Genomic DNA, 17,596 nt, shown 5'->3' on the forward strand with positions numbered 1-17,596 from the left:
ATGTATCCAGGTGTGACAGAACTGTTTTCACAGCAGTTAGGAAAGGCACAAAGCTATCTGTTTTCAAAATTTGACTTACCACATGGGAATTGAATTTTTCTAGTAGGTTTTCTAGAAATTTCTTTGAAGAAAGAAGGGAAGCTTTGTTCAACTGTTCCTGCCTCAAGTCATAGTCATCATGCATGGGCTACAAAAACAAAAATTCACTATGTAGTCACATTTCAACCTTCAGCTCTTACCAGCTATAGTCCAAAAGCCACACTATGAACCCATAAAGCATACATCCTACTTCAAGTTCAACAGGAAATCGCTATACCACAAGTTATTTCATGTTTGAGCACACTGCAAGTTGAAGGGCAGTCCCTATTTCTACATCTTTCAGTAGAATGAAGTTCACACATTCCAAAGTGGAAGAATCTGCAATTTAATACTTACACACATAAGAGCACAAAGCATGTCAATAGAGGCATGGGTTACTCCATCATTGTTCCTTTTGAGGGCTTTCACAACCTTCACTCCTAATCTTTCTCGAAATCTTTTGAGAGGAAAGCAAAACCACCAAGATTAGAGAAGAAACAGAAATCTTAGTTTTAAGATAAAAGTCCAGTCGGGGACCAAAAGCGGCCTGCTCCCATTGCATTTGGCCAGCCTAGTACCTTGACACTTGCATAAGTTTCAGATTCCATAGTAGGAAAACATAATATTGACTTCACTGTTAACAATATGCTGAGAGCACGTTCATAACGAAGACATATTTCTGTAGTTATAGGATTATGATAGTACAGGACACTATTTCACAGAGAAATAGAACTTTATAAAGGTCTCACACTAAGTGTGTATGCTACTCTTCGCATCATTCAGTTGCCCCATATTCCAAAGAATTTTTCATTTTCCTAAGAACATCAAGCAGTTTTTCTGCGTCTATTTTATCCAGTTAAGACACAAACTCCAAGCAGCCTGGACTTACTGTAGGAGTACAACTCAATTTCCTAACATCAAGTTTTATCTTGTGTTGAACTGAAGATAGCAATGGCATCAACATATTTCTAAGGATGAAGAACTGCCTTCAAGGACAGATGAAGGTGCATTTTAGACGTTTTTCTACTAGAAAGAACATTATTTGATTCAAGGTAGAGAGTATTTGGCAAAGGAAGAATCAGCATTACATGCTAATGATCATTTGGGATTCTCAATTTACATTAAAGCCTGATGACAGTCTCATACTACAGGAAGCAATCGTGTACAGAGCCTTCCAGTCTTTTTCAGATGAGATGCTTAACTCCAATTCTCAGTTTTAAATATAAGACATGATCAAAAGCTCAAGACTGTTTTCACCTACTACTTCCAAGCTTGAAGAGACTTCTCACTTACTTTGGAAGCTGAGTAAAGGCAAGGAAGCCTGCTTTTGAAGCCACGAGTCGTCTTACTGCTTGGAATTGGCTTTCAAGCTCTGCATTAGATGCTGCAATATCTCCCTCTTGCGAGAGCAATGCTGTTATGGCATTATTAATGAGTTTCTCCTTGTTTTCTGAAAACAGACCCTGGTTAAGAAATAGGAATAATTAATATCTGTATGCATTAACAATATCTTAAGAGGATGGGCATAGGATTTATTCTTACATCTTGTGTAACTGCATGTAGCACCCCACTGTAGGAAATGTTAGCATTGAACCTGAACACAGCATCTGCAAAGTTACCATCTGGAAAAAGACATACCAAAAGTTAAGTGCACAGTACCTGACTAAATATCTGGATACTTTAAAGACCACTATAAAGCCATGTAATAAGCATTAGCTTACTTGGAGGAGCAGCTAAAAACCTCAGATGAAAGCTCTCTACTTCTTCATCCACAGGCATACTGAGTAATCCCCAACGCTGGCCTTTGTGTGTGGAGGTCATTTTCACACAAACATCTCTATTACCAGAAGCTCTCACTCCATCTAACAAGCTAGCCAGGAGAGAATCTCTGGGTTGAGACATACAAATACAATTTAGATCAGAAAAGCGATGCCAAAACTCAGTTATAAGAAAAATAGACCAAAAAAAAGAGTCAAACACAGAATGAAAGGCAGCAATACTTGGAATCTCTTACTAACACTGGTGCTAACAGTTACACCTCTGGAAGAAGTCACTAGCTTTCAAGTGTTCTTTTTTCACTGCTCCTTTATGCACTGTTCAAACAGAGCTGTCTTACACCCAGTAGAGCCAGCTGCAGCCTTTCACTAAAGGGATCAACTCTAGATTATCTGTTAATGAGTTACACATGTTGTGAGCCAATTCATCCCTGTGCTTTCTGCAAAACCTCACTTAGCAGGATTAGACCACATTACAACTGCAAGTGCACTCAGGGACTATTGTTTTAAATAGAATCAACTAGGACCATGTCAAGCAGACAGCTCAAAGGGTTTATAGCTTTCACATTTTCATATCACTTAAATTGTGCTTTCTTCCCTTGTCTTAGATATACCGCTTAACCATACATAGAACAACATCTTAACATACACAGAACAACATCACTTAGGAGAAACAGGCTGTATCTAGCTGTCTAACACCATTACGTGTTCATCAGCGAACTTCTGGACAGATTTGCTTGAAGTTGGGATAAGGGTAAAGGGGAGATATTTAGACCCTGTAACAAATCTTGATTTGTAAGTGGCAGACCACTAGAATAACAAAGCTTTGGAGTTAACACTTCCAAGGGTCAGAGTTTATGGAAGCTGAGAAACTAGAAGCACCACAATGGCAACAGAGCACAGAAGCTCCAGTTACCTTTCTGTTGAAGAGTATTTCCGAATTTGTCCTTTGATAAATTCAATGGTAAAAAGCTGAGGGTTTTCACAGTCACATACTATTGCAAATACCTAAAAATAAGAGATAAATAACACTGCTTCATGAACATGATCTTTATCTCCTCTACAAATTAAGGCCATCTTATGTATACTATCAAAATCTTACTATTATAATCTTTTAGAGCTTCTATTTGAAGAAGTGGTACTGAGAAAAGTTGCCTCTTACCTCGCCTAAAGGTTTCAAAGTTGCAATGTTATAGGTAGCTGGATCCCGCTCAACTAAGCAAGCTTCTGTGAGAGCTAGTACTCTTTTCACAGGTTCCTTAAAAAAAGAAAAGGCATGTTAGGAAAGAGAATTTTTAGCACTTAAGAGGAACTAAGTGAGATCAGTTTGATACCCTTACCAAGTGTCTAGGTGTTATTTTTTGAACAACAAACTCTGCTAAAGATGTTACAGATTCATCATTGCTGTACTTTCCAAAGCGAAGATTCAAGTATTGCTCAAATTCCAGGGATTCTTTCCTTATCCGCAGAGATATACCTATGAAGTTGCCAGCATGCTCTATTGCACTTTTGATGATTTCCTCCCTCTGCTCAGAAGCAAACAGGTGCTGCAAGTTTTGACAAGGGAAAAAAAACAGGTGAAAAATACAGCATAGCTCATTAAATTACAATTCCATAAATAATACTCCACTATACACCTAACTGTAGGGAATCTTCCCAGCAGCTGGGCTTACCTTTGCCAAGTGCATGGTATAAAGAGGTATTGATTACACAAGAGACCCACTATTAAGTTTACATTTGCCTTTCAAAAAGAAAATACATAGCAGCTATTCCTAAAGGATAGGAACTCTACACATTAGTGTGCCATTAAAGTAAAGGTCTGCATGATCTGCCTGTCCACCCTTGGCAACAGATCCTGACAGCCTAGCAGGAGTGAGGCAAAGAACCACTGGGGTAACCCCAGCTGCTCTCTGTAAGGGCTGCTAGCCAGCCTTGCTAGGCAAGGTTAGGGCAGCTCTAGAGGATCAATTATATATTGCTAGTTTTACACCAGAGAAAAACACACTGCAGTACAAAAGACATGGAAACCCTGCTCTAGAGAAGAGTCCTATGTTGTTAGTAGTGACTGAGTTAGCTATATTTACATTAGTAACCATGAATTAATTTCTAAAGATCCATTTCATCTACTTGCATTATAGTACACAGAAGTCCTTTCAAGATTTTTGAAACCAACATTACACTGCAGTATTTCCCAGACAAAGCTACTGAATAGCAGGCCTAAAAAAAGAAGCATCACCACTGATCAATATATTTCTGAATAGAATCTATTTGGTAGATTAGTAATACTGCCTATCACTTCTGTAACTGAGAAGTGTCGGGAAACTCCATGTCCACATTGCATTCATATTCACTATTCAAATATAAATAACTGGATATTTTATGTTCTGTAGTTTTTAAACATGCAATAAGCAAAAAACCAACCTCCACACTTCGCTTTCAAATGTTTTAACTAATTTCCTGTGGAAAAGAGGTTTTAAAACCTGTCCACAAGCCTAGAGGCTCCACAGCGGGTCCCAAAGATGCACATACTTGTATGCTCAAATTACGTTGAAGCTTCATTATTAAACATGCAGCTATAAACACCCTAAGCATCATACTGAGATGTTTTGTTTTAGTACTCACCAATCTACTAAATCCTCCATAGAGGATACAGAAACCTCCCTGATAGCCAGCAATATCAACAAAGCCTTCAATGTTTCTGTAGTCATAGGAGCACAGGACTTTATTTGTTGCAGGATCAATTTGGTCAATACCTCCAGGAGTCACTTCCAGAATCACAGGTTTTCTGGTATCACTCCAGTGATGTTTATAGCAGTTATACCTCTGCAGAGAGAGCTACTTTTAGACATCTACACACACACACTCCTTTACTACACAGCAATAGTTCTTTCCCGATCTAGTAAAGAGCCTGGGTGTAAAATTGTATCATTTCCCTCAATGCTTTTATCTATGTTAAGAACACTATGAATCAAAGGATAGTAGCTGTCAGTTGACAGGGAAGTCACAGCTTAAACAATACATTTTAAAGAGAACAGCAATCCCAAACCAGCCACTCCAAAAGGCAGTAAGTTTCTACTCACAGATCACATGCACTAAGGTTAGACAAGGAAATTGCTATTGCACCAGATGCTGTTATTCAGCTAATCAAGGCTAAATTAACATAAACTTATCACTATAGTGCAAATTTTTCATCTCCTGCAGTCATATTCCATTATAAATACAGATTTACTGAAACCAGCAAAAAGGTAGAGGTCTGTTCTAAACTACAGCAAGACAAAGGGAACCCCCATAATCCAGCAGTGTTACTATGGTCATCACTGAAGATTTATTCCATGCAATGCTTTAAGTTACTTTATATTTGGTTTTATGTCTTCTGGTCACAGAAGATAGCACTTAAAGTCCTGCTCTGTATACTGCCTTGCTTATTGCCGAGGTTCATTAAATGGCAATCTTGTCTTTAGTCTGACCTACAGAAATGCTCCTAGGAAACAATATTCCCACATGAAGTGTTCAGGATGTTATGCAGAAAACTATCTGGAGTTAGAAAGTAAAGTGCTGGAAGTAGTAAACATTGAACAATGAATCAAAGCTTATGTTTTTCTTCTTCCTTCTCTCCAAGTGTGAACTCCACATGGCAAAGCCCTTTATTTCAGCAGCAACATTCAGAGTGTTTAAAGTGGCCTGAGCCTTATGGTGGTACAAGTGAAGAGAACTCAGATATTCTACTGTTGAACAGATTCCCATTGCTTTTGAACAAACTATTAATTTTATCTTCTCAAAGCAAGACTTCAGATCCAAATTTAGAAAAGCTATTTTTGGTAGGGCATATAGCACAAGCACAACATACATGAACAAAATAGGAGTTTAAGGCTTTAGATCATTTCATTAAACTGCACATGATCCAGACAAGCCAGACACTTACCCGTCCTGTGATTTTTCCTTCTGAGAAGTCTGTCCTGAACCTCTGTTTTTAAAAAAGTTAACCATGAATGAATGCAAATATGATAGCCAATCTATCCAGACAGTCTATGTTTAAGCTGATCCTGTTTTAAAAGGGACTCAAACTAAGCCTCCTTGAAGGCTCACCATTCCACTGCATTTAATATATTCAGTATTTATAGCTTTACTCACTATTTAAGAATCATGCACTAGTTGCTACAACTGACATTAGATCAAGTTCATTAACATAACAGCTCAAAAGGCAATTTACTTTTCTACTTTTTAACATAAGGAAAGGAAGCATAGTAAGCTACCATAAATGGTAATAATAATAATAACCAAGTACTTCCTGCTTGCTTGAAGAAACAAAAAAAAAAATCTTACCAGTGCCTCTGTAAGAAGTTCTGTTCTGTGCTCTGTGGAAAACTTCAGCGTTTCAGACTTTTTTCCACTCCCTTTGCGAAAAGTGAGACTAAATTCTGTTCCTTGTCCTTTTCCAACAGGAGAAATACTACAGATATCTCCATAAGGCCACTAGACAATTGAAAGTAATTAGGTCATACTGTTAGTAATTTTAATGCTACATCTCCTCCACTCAAAAACCATTAGTACCTATAACCACCAAGTTGCTGTAATGAGACGATAGCTAGCACACTACGTGACAGCTTTAGCTTGAGCTTCCTGTTTGATACGCTGCAAAAGTAAGTAAGTGTCCTGACTCCCTTCAGGGACATAGCCTTACAGTGATCAAACTCATCCCAGTTCATTTGCAACAGCACACCCAAAAGCAAACTACTACTTACTGGCCAATAAAGACAAACTGCCTAAAAGTACAAAAACTACTGGATATTTGTAGAGTTAGTGAAGGCAACAGCAGTTTTCTGTTATGTTTGCTTTTGTTGCAGCTGCCATACATTCTGGTTTTGCTGAGATCTTGTCAGACTAGACAGTTTCTGAAGACTGAATGCCACTATTCACTCTGGATGGTGAAAGTAAGTCAGAAATCAACTCAGAATAGCCCTGTTCAAAAATTATATTTACCTGATTTGTAACTTCTAGCGTGTTGGGATTGTACGTGGTGATGGCATGGGTTCCAACTGAAAAGACTCGCTTATACCTAGAATACAGAAGAATGTTAATTTCTTTAAAAGTCACTGAAAACCCTGCCAAACTGCAAAAATTACGTTAAGAAGCTATATACAAGTCATTGTTAGGAAATGAATATGGAATTTTCTTTGTTATTATAAGAGTAAACCACAAACTAATAAGTTAAGCTCCTTTGTTCTATGTATCTATAAAGGGGACATACAAGTTAAATTCTACTAAATATATTTCCTTATGCACATCTTTTCCTATGTTATTGGCTAAGTCAGGAACAAAGACTCTTGAAACTTGTACTGGAAGGTACTACCAGACCAGAATAAATTCTAAAAAGACTACACAGGAAAAAAGCCATTCCTGCAATACTCTGCATCTGTTTGAAGCTGTCTCAGACAACAGTTGTAACATGAAATAATCCAATTTACACACCTGGTTACAATACTGTAACAAATCAAAGTGTTAGATGGCCAAGACTTTCTTCACCTCGAGGAAAATTAAAACTACTAAACTCAGAAAGACTCAGATCACTGAAGATACAGTTCAATACACAGCTAGTCATTGTAATTGATATCACAACTATGTTAACTGCCATAGTGCTTAAAGAACAGCTGTAGCAAGGTAGTTGCTTGCATTTCAGGCATATCAGAAGCAAGCAGCAGTGAGGTAAAGTCAAGAAATTTAGATGCATTAAGTGCAAAACAGAAGCCTTACCATGGTTTCATTTCCTTGACATCTTCACAGTATACCCTGAACCAACTCTTTATAGAGAGACTATTTACATATTTCTGAAGCAGAAAATTTTGCAACATAGGTAACCAGAGTTTGAAACAGTAGATTATTACTAAACCCTTACTACTTGTACAAACTTCTTGTTCTGGGGTATTTCTATCTGGAAGCAGTCCTGCCCAGAACGTCAAGCCAAACCTGAACCAGAGCCAGTTCTAGTAACTATTTTCTGACCAAAGAGACGGGATCTGAACATGGATGTCTGTCTTGAACTTGAACCAAATAAAAATACACTGGCTAGTTCTCCATATTAAAACTTATTCAGTGCAGCAATTTAAGTTTCAGTTCTGGGTAAACTGTGGGTTTGCTAGGGAAAGAACAGGACAGGATCAACCAGATGGCTAACTAATCTGGATTGTGCCATACTAGACACTGCATCAAGAAGCAGGTAATGTCTGCCCTCTTTCTCTGCATTCTTGTGTTGCAGTCCCTTCTTTTCTCACTTGCCAGGTCTACAGCACAAGCCATCATTTCTGTATAAGGTCAAACTTCGCATGGGCTTCAGATACATTCAGAGCTGCTCCCTCATGTTACTTGAGCCATCCTCCCTTCTCTCATAATAGCAAGGCCGACAATATCTGTCTGACAGAGTCAATTGCACAGACTTCACTCCCTACCATTTCCCATTATTATTCAAACAAACTGGTGCAAGTTCAAGCCATTACTGACTCAGAGGAGTTGATCTAGGAATTAAAACAAGTGCCTATTTTCTTCAAAGCTTAGAAAAATCTGTAATATGGAAGTGATCTGCCACCTTAAAGGTGTTTAATCTATTCGAAAAACCTATTTGTTTTTCCATGTAGTTGAGTTTTCCTTGTTTAAGATGCCACTTAAGAGAAGTCATAGTAACAAAGTAACATTTGAAGTTACACTGGCTCCTAATAATTCCACTATATTCAGTCTGTCAAAGAACGCTCCAGTTCATAGATCATAAGAAAACCCTTTGAACAAACCAACTGTTCCCTCTCCTCTTGTTGCACAATTTAGGTAGCAATTCTGTCTTTTATATGATTTACAAATAAGGCTTGTCTATGCTGTTCTAAAGGACTTAAACTTATCACAAGTAATAAAGCACTATTACTTGTTTAAGGTTTTGTTTACTCACTTAACATGCTAAAGAGCTTTGTGGCAGAATAAGGATCTGCAATGATCACACATAATTGAAGACCACCTTCCAAACATTATAGCCCCTTCCTTTTCTCCTCTCACACTTAAGCCAGCATTTCAAGATCCAGGAAACATATTTATTAGCTAGCATTCTTAATATGTGATGTGACAAGAAACACAAGACAGAACAGCCGATTTGCCTAGTTACTATTTCCTTCATTGCATCTCCCTAAGCAAATTCAGAAGATCCAAGTCTTGTTCCACAAACAAGAGGAGACTCAGAAGTCAGCTCTTACACAGAGCCTAAACATACTCTAGTCCAGAACTTCACCTTTAAAAGATATTTACACCTCCAGGCCTTGAAAACTTTACCATTAATTATGCCTGAAATGACTCTGTAGACAGTCTAATGCCAGGCTGTTTTGAGTAGGAGAAATTGAAGAAATGTCCTCTTCCCAGTAAAGAGGCTATTGCCTACTCACTAGTTTCTTAGAAGCACTGTAGAAGTCAGAAGTTGTATTTTTTAATCAGGATGAACCTGGTAGACAGATTTTATACCACCACACTCAAGATAAAGAGTGTTCATTAATTTTACAGAACTACAGATTGACACTGGAGCATCATCATCTGTACTACTAGAAAATACTTCAACTGCCATGCACAAACCCATATTCAGCGAAGTGACAAATCCTATGACTATGCAAAGTGATTCAGGCTCATTTAGCACTGACATCAAGTTACTGCTTTTTTTAATGTTATCTATACATTATACTGAGAACGTATAACTATGAACTGAGTGGACTTAAGCATTCAAATATAAGCTTACTAAAAGCCATATAAGCTTCTGCTGCAACGCAGTAAGAGGCAACTACTCACTAAATACTCCTTTCCTCTACATTATGTGAAAAGTGCCATTGAGTTTTTAAACTAAGCCTCTGTTTTAGACTTTAGACTTCGTTTGAAGCTTTATAAGACTTCATAGTTTATCAGAACACTACTGTCAAAGTTCAAGATCATACTACTTCAGCAGCTTGCATCATGTAGGAACAGGCTCTTTAATGGAAGGCATTGGTCAAGAGAAGCAATCCAAGTTCTATGTATTTGATTTTCACGAAGTGGCTCAAATTGTATGCACACCAAATTGCAGATGTGTCACAGGAACTTCAGAGGGAAAGACTAGATAAACTCCTCTCTGTCAGGAGACAGAAAGATTAAGAGGAGCTAACTGCTCTAATGTTCTATGTCAACACAGTATCTTATTATTCCTAAAGGAAACAGTTTATTCACCTGTGCACACACAAATCCCAATGCCTGGATCTTAACTCAGGTAGGAATTTACACAAATATCAGCTAGAATTCTAATGAGGTAAAACTAAATATTAAACTATTTATTTCAAATCTATCAAGAATCTGTCTTGGTAGAAGAAAGATTTCACCCTCAGACAGCTGCTCAGTCCACTCTGGCCTCTGAACCACCCAGGGCTTTAATTTTTCGCTGACAAAAAGGCAAGGAGCTCCTTGATTAGACACTGAAGCAATCTCATGGTTCTTCAAAGCACAATTGAGAAAAATCTGTGGCTGCCATTCCTTGCAATCCCATTCTCCTTTCCTTCCTAGCATTCTTCCATCTTTGATAGGAAGAATTCATGAAGTATCTATCAGCAGACAGCCAAAAAAAGAGCCAGTTTCAACTTACTGGTCAGATTCAGACATCACCTCTCAATACAATCATTAGAACAAAGCAGTACTCATGCTCCTGAGCTGCAACTAAAGTACCCTCTTTGTTCTGTTGATGTTCAGGTAGCAAGGAAAAACCACAGTTCCACAGCACTACTATGCATGTGAGAAGGAACAATGAGCAAGGATACAAAAGAAAGCCCTATGAAGTTTGAAAAAGTATGCACAACAGCTGACTTCAAACACAGTATAACAGATACCAGTTATGATAGTTCAATAGGTAGTTTTATTAGAAGTTCCCCAGCTTTTGCAGACAGAAGCATCACTGAACGTTAATTTTTAGATCCAAGACCCCCATTAGGGATGAAGTGTATTTCTAGCAACAGAAGTCTTCAAATAATCTCAGTAGTTTAACAGATAATCTATTACACAACATGTTAAGTATATGTGTGGACTAGTGACCCTCATCTGTTAAAGTACGTAAGACATTGCTCCTCCAAGAACCTGTTCTGAGAAGCATTTCCACTTCTAAATTAGTGCTTAATATATAAAGTTCAAGAGACTCAAAAGGCAAGTCAGGCATTCTGTTTCAGAGCTACACACAAGTGTGGGAACATATGCAGAGGAAGGCTAAGACACAACGTTTAAAATCCAAATTCATACTAGAAGATACATTCAGTTCAGAGGCTGAGCAGCAGGAGCATTTAGTTCAATTTTCATCTATCAATACAGGAACTATGCAGTTAAATCCAATAATGGAGAGAAGAAATGTCACACAAAAGAAAAAAAACCACAAACAAACATTAAACTACTTACTTTCCCCTCCATGAATGTTTTGTTGTGTAGAAACAAGCAAGATCTCTGTTTTCTCTAATTATATTCATTCTGTGCCAAGACCTGAAAACAAAAGAGACATCCTGTTAGTACTCATAATTTTCATTAAAACCAAAGTTTGCTAATCATCAATACGCTTCAAAACAAAAAGACTTTGGTTTTAAACACTCAAGTCACAGCTTTGTGAATTTCACATGAAAAAAAGATTAGGAATACTTATGTTTATCAAACAATTCATGGACTAAGTTGCACATGGAGTTGAACATGAATTAGTTTCCACGCTGATTCCGTTACACCAGTTACTCTAACAGTACCAGAGTACAGTAATTTATACTCTATTATTTGCCGTATTATTGCAAATCACACTACTTCTGCTGCACCTTTGCACATTCAGATTCAAGTGTATTTTATGTCACTGCCAGAACACTTAACTCCTGAAAATTTTATAATATCAAAATGATTCAAGTACCTTATGTCCATAACTCCAGCTAAGCCAAGATTCCTATCGCCATTTAAAAAAAAAAGGAAGGAGAAATCTAGATAGATAGAACAGCTTATTTTCCAGCCTGAAATGGAATTTGAAGTTGAGAAACTTACTTATTAGCCAAGCATTGTGATTAAAGAGATGACTAAGTATCCTTTCCATGCTGTAAAAGTTTAAGCAATCCCACTGCTAACATCCTGACATGCTTATTTCACACATGAATACCTGTTCCCTAAACACATGCAGGAATTTAGTGAAACTTGCCCACAACTGCTTGACTGGATCATTGCTTTAGGAGCTACTTAAGTTCTAAGGAACACTTCTGAACACTAAACACTATCTTCCATGACTGAAATTAATGCATGTTGAGTACTTGGGAAATCAACTTCCCTTTTACTTGACTTTGCTGTTATTATATATACAAGGCACTTAAGTGAATGTACCTTGATTAAATCGCAAGGGTGAAGTTGTCACCCTCAGTTTCCTGCCACAGCACAAGTTTTATTTTCAAATATGTCAGAACAGGCTTCCCTGCTCTTGATTACAGACTGGTACTACTCTCAGGTTCGCACCATTAGCATGGTAGCATCCCCAAAACACTGCACACTTAAGCTAGTCTGCAAGAATTCATATTCACAGCTTGCCTGAAGCAATGCTAAAAACTAACCCCAGTCAGTACCCCATTGAAAGTTAGACTACAACCCCAGATATCTTTTTACATTCAGCTAACTACTTGATTTGGCAAAGGAAGATTTCTCATTTATGGATGAATGGATGGAGATTGATGACCTGTAACATTAGCTCATTGCTAACTTCTACCCTCTACAACTTCAGGCTATTTTCTTTCTGAGCAAAGACTGTAGCAGTTATGTAGTAATGAACATGAAGAATGGATAGCCTGACTGAAGTGAACTTGAGAATTCTTTCCCTCAGGAGAGGAATCAGCACAATCATAGCTACCTACTGAACAGAACTTGTGGTTCTGCCTCTGGAAAGAGACAAGCAGTATTTACATATTTCAATGACTCAATCTTTGATTCAAATTTTTAGAGTTAATACCCCATTGACTTGTGGCAAGTTAGATCTTCTAAATCCAGTTTCTGGAAACAAAGTTTCATGAGGGGCAGGATATTCAACAGCATTATTCCCCAAGTTCTCCATTTCTCCTGGTTTAAGAACTATGTTTTATTATTATTGCCATGGATAAGCATCGAAACAATACGCTGTGTGTCCAAACTACAGATCTTACTGTATAGTAACACAATTTACATCTGATGATTTTGTGTTTTGAAGTTAATCTTTCAGAACAAAGTGCCAGATACTGAATCTTCATGCCTCTCTTTTTAAGCTGTTTTCTTGACATTGACTAATGTATTAGTAAAAATAAAATAAAAGGCTTATAACAAGACTAGCTCCACTAAGTATGGGATTATAAGATTTATCTGTAATTCCTGTTTCACCAACACCAGACTTCTTTGACTAGCTCTATTAAAGTCTCCAAGACCTGAACACCACTTGCTCTAGAGTATTTAAAGCAAGATGTTCTCACATTTGCAAACATCTAGTCTTAGTAAGAGAGAAGCATTCATTTATTAACTACAAGCAGCTTCAATTGATTTTAACACAAGCATCTAACTAGATTCAGGATTCTGATACATGAAGTATCATACATGCGGTGGAAGTGAAAAATTCACTAGACTGCTTTTTTGTTTAGATTAAAACTATTAATATCATTAAACTTTGATGCTTTATTCACTGTGCTTCTGGACAGTGATTGTAACTATCTCTCCCACTGAGAAGAGTAGCAGAGGCAATACATGCCAAAACCTAGTAACAATTAGTTCTTAATTTTCCTGCAGTTTAACAGAGAACAAGACTAACAATAGCCTAGTGTTCTGAGCCACTATGTTGAAGTCCAGCAATCATTTTTCAGTTGTCTTTGGTTCCACAGTAACAGCAAGATGAAAAAAATAGTTCATGTCAAAGACAAAGACATTTCAGAAGAAACCAAAGTTACCTTCTTCACTCATTCTAGCAGAACCAGTGCAGCATCACTCTTACTATGCTATATACAATGTGATACACTGTAATTTTAGTACCTGAGACAGTATAAACCATTGACTGTGCACAGCACATCAGGTTTTATTGGTAATCAAGTTTAGCCATATTGCCAGTGTAAGATATACTAGCCTGCTTAGCCATATCAGATTAATTTCCCAAAGTAAGTGAGTGTTCTTGTCACCTTTACCTCTTCTTCCTGTATTCAAGAGACCTTTAAAAAGTTGACTGACTTGACACAAAAATGGAGTAGAATTATTTATTTCACTCATAAAAGCATCCAGGACAATAAGGCCCCAATTTTAATGATCATCTTAGTGTCCTGGGGAACCTGATAATAGAAAGTCACAGCTTCAAAGGTTATTTTGAACATATTGCAGCACAGCCATTGGATATCACATACTCATGGCTCTCAAAGGTTTAATACTAGAGAAACACCTAGCTCAGTTTTTCTATTTCTACTGGAGCAGAGGCAACAAGTACTTTGAAAGTAGCAGTTTATAAACATGTTTCATCTGGTTGAGAAAGAGAACATGCTGAATGCAAAGTACAGTCAAATAATCTGAAGTCCCTGCAGGCAAAATATTGTCCAAGACTAAAAGAAGTTGCAAAGAGCTTAACTAAAGCACTCCCCCAATACGTGAATAATTTAATTAGCTTTTTCACAAGACAGAAGTTCAGCAATACTTTCCTATTTGGTTCTTTTAGTATGGTAAGTAGCAATGAAATAGCTTTTGGGGGGAGAGTTGAAAACACATTTTTGTGCGCTATGTGTACCAAAAATAGCAACATCTAAAATTAAAGGGCCTGAACTGCTGCCAGGAGTCCCCCTTCCTCAGAGTTTAAGCTACATTAATAGGTATATTACACAAGCTGTGTTCAACTTGCATACACTTTCCACTTTTCCAGGATGTCGCATTCTTCAGACAAAATTGCCATCTGGGAAAACAGAATCTATTTCAGGAAACAGAGGCAAGTCAGTCTCAACTAACACTTGTAGAGTTAGAAAAAAGGCTGTGACCTTGCAGGCATCAAAGCAATAGGCATAGCTGTAATTAAACACAAGTATCCCTCAGTTTAAATAAAATCTGAAGTTTGGACGTGGGTTCAAAGTTTAGTGCAGAATTCAGATTGTTTTTCCTGATCATATTATTCCACTACTATTACAAAGCTTCCATATCTTTCTTAAGTGAAGGTTTAACCTGTGCTAAGGTAGCACTTCAGAGTCCCAAACAGTATTATTATTCTGTTGCACTGGGGGGAGGAAGAAGAGAAACGCTGATAAGAAACAGATTTCTTGGTGAGAAGAGGGAGGGAAATGCCAGCATACAGAGATTTCTTTTTAAAAGTTTATTCCAGCAAGGCTAAAATACAAGGTAAAGTTCCTGGAAACTCTATACTACACAGGGACAGATACTCACAAACTCAGATGTGACTTTGCTGAGAGAGAGAAGACATACCAAGAGGATAAAAACAAGGGACCAATTGGAAAGAAATGAGTGCAAAGCACTGAAAAAAACAAGGTTCTGTCAATCTTTGGTTCTACATACCTACCTTTTAGCTTAAAGGTCTCATTTCCAGCCATCTACTCATCTGTAGCTTCAAAGACATTATTTAAATAAATGAGTTTTTCTGCACCAAAATCTTTTAGCTGTCTAGGTTTCATCTGCCTCTTTTCACTGTTGTGTGCAGTAATTGGCAGAGTTTTGCCTTCAGACAGATTATTTTTAAAAAACACTAAACTTTTTTCTCTTCCCTGAACAGAACTCTGCTCTTAAAGTACTACAGCCTAATTAGCTCTGGGAACTGAGATTTCTTAATCTGTTGTGCAGCCCTTTTTGTAAGGGGAGAAAAAGATGAGACCCTCCAGATCCTTACAAGAGGATTGGTGTAATCTGCCTCAATGATAGCAGCATTGCCACCTTCCATAATCCAGGATGCAAACAGGCTGAGAATTTTAACCTTACTAGTACCAGAAATGATGGCAATGACATTAGTGTCCATCTTCCAGCTGACTGCTCTGTTCCCTCACTGAGGGCCAGTGCTGAGGATAACCAGGATCTTGCACATTTGTTTTTTTTCTTTTTCATTTGCCTTAGCATTCTTGCTGTATCAATAAACCAAGCTAGACAGGTGAGTATCAGAACAAAAGGGTTTACTCACTAATGGGAGGGAAGGGAAAAAAGTGCTCCTTTCAGTCATAGTTTAGCCATCTTGTAATATTTCTTCAGAATATTGTTCTAAGTTTTATTAGTGAGACAGGATAACTGTTAATGCTTTTTTTTGGGATCAGAATAATTTTTTGGAAGCAAATTGACAGGTTAGAAAGCTGAAGGTTAACATTTCAAGATGCAGCTGAAAACCAGTTGAAGAATTACTTTATTAAGTTAGTAAGCTTCACTTACTGAGCTTCAAACACAAGTTAAAAGAATAGTCACCTGCTCAGGCTGAAACACAGATCTGGCCCTTAAGACCAATCCCGAGCATACTGCTTAAATTCCAGAAATAGACAGTGATTCAGTCCCGCAGGACAAATACATTGTTTGGAAACTATGAAAAATACCACATGACACCCAGAAGAGCAAGCAATACATATGAAATCAGTCTTTTTAGAAATTTATTCCAGCAAGGCTAAAATAGAAGCTAGGTTCCTGGAAAGTCTATATACTACACAGGGACAGATACTCAGCTCTGAGTCTCAAAACACTTAAAAATTTCTTGCAAGTAGAAAAAAACCTGTCAGTAATTTGGTAAATTTTTCTGGCACTTGGCTACCTATCGCAGGCAGGAATTAGACCAAGATGTATATCTATAAACTGAAGCAGGCTAGAGCCAAGCATAGTTTTTACATCCAGAATACTGGCTCTGTTATTTTGAACTAAGCCATGGCAGGCAGTTTGAACAGCAGCTTCCTGACTCAGTTCAAAGATGAAACTTGAGTCTCTAGCAGTCCGTTCAACAATCTTCCTCCTTTTCTATGCTAGTAGCCTAACTAGACAATCTTCTAATTATCAAAAAGAAAAGGCTTCGACTTTGAAGAATTTAAGTTCTAAAACATTGAATATTTTCTGAAATACAGTATTATTTCATCAGTGCTAAGTAACAGGAAACGAAGCAGCTATATCTTCTCAGACTCACTGCCACAGATCTTATTTGTGAAAGAGCACAAGAGAAAACGGGAAAATACATTTCAGATTACATTAACTTCAAAAGCAGCCACAGAGCAGAGAGTAAGTGCATTAATAGGAAGACTCCAAATAAACTTATATGCCTGTGTTTCCCCCACAAGCAGCATGCTCAAACATTTCCTAATGTTTTCCAACACTAAGCTGAAAGCAAAAAAAAAAAAAACCCAAAACTTACCTCCCCCCAAACTGAAGTACTAAGACAAAATTTTTATGGCCCAGAGCTTGGCCCTCAGTAAAGACACAGCTATGAAGGTGCAAGCTCCACACCACCCAACAGGAATATCCCAAAGACTGTTGGCAGCTCACTGCAGACAGAAAACCATTTAGCATGGCCTATTTGTTTTGACTTTCAGAAAACCAGAAGCAAGTGAAAAGCATCCATGGGAGAAATTCAAAAACTATTGGAAAAATAAACACATTAAGGGTAGATTTTCTAAAAAAATACATTTAGTTCTGCTCATGCTCTTCAAGCATACTATTACCACTCAAAAAGGAAATAAAGTCTCATCTCTGTGAGAGCAAGTCTCCTCATCTCTCCCACTCTTCATAAATTATTTCCCAAAGCATCT

The 17,596-nt window shown here is 37.6% G+C and overlaps 1 protein-coding gene across 1 annotated transcript in view; it reads right to left on the reverse strand.

The window, feature by feature from the left end:
• DNAJC13 (DnaJ heat shock protein family (Hsp40) member C13) overlaps positions 1-11,347 on the reverse strand; it is a gene marked incomplete at both ends in the record, with an annotated part of 47,976 nt that extends 36,629 nt beyond the window's left edge. The window contains 13 exons of the mRNA XM_082014784.1: positions 80-187; positions 436-535; positions 1,372-1,541; positions 1,621-1,700; positions 1,800-1,966; positions 2,770-2,861; positions 3,016-3,111; positions 3,194-3,400; positions 4,476-4,676; positions 5,776-5,817; positions 6,177-6,326; positions 6,834-6,909; positions 11,280-11,347. Coding sequence (XP_081870910.1) covers positions 80-187; positions 436-535; positions 1,372-1,541; positions 1,621-1,700; positions 1,800-1,966; positions 2,770-2,861; positions 3,016-3,111; positions 3,194-3,400; positions 4,476-4,676; positions 5,776-5,817; positions 6,177-6,326; positions 6,834-6,909; positions 11,280-11,347 — 1,557 coding nt within the window. The remainder of the gene's footprint in view (positions 1-79; positions 188-435; positions 536-1,371; positions 1,542-1,620; positions 1,701-1,799; positions 1,967-2,769; positions 2,862-3,015; positions 3,112-3,193; positions 3,401-4,475; positions 4,677-5,775; positions 5,818-6,176; positions 6,327-6,833; positions 6,910-11,279) is intronic.
• Between the last annotated feature and the right edge of the window lie 6,249 nt (positions 11,348-17,596).

The sequence above is a fragment of the Phaethon aethereus genome (genome assembly GCF_964289735.1).
Source record: "Phaethon aethereus genome assembly, chromosome: 2".
NCBI lineage: Eukaryota > Metazoa > Chordata > Aves > Phaethontiformes > Phaethontidae > Phaethon > Phaethon aethereus.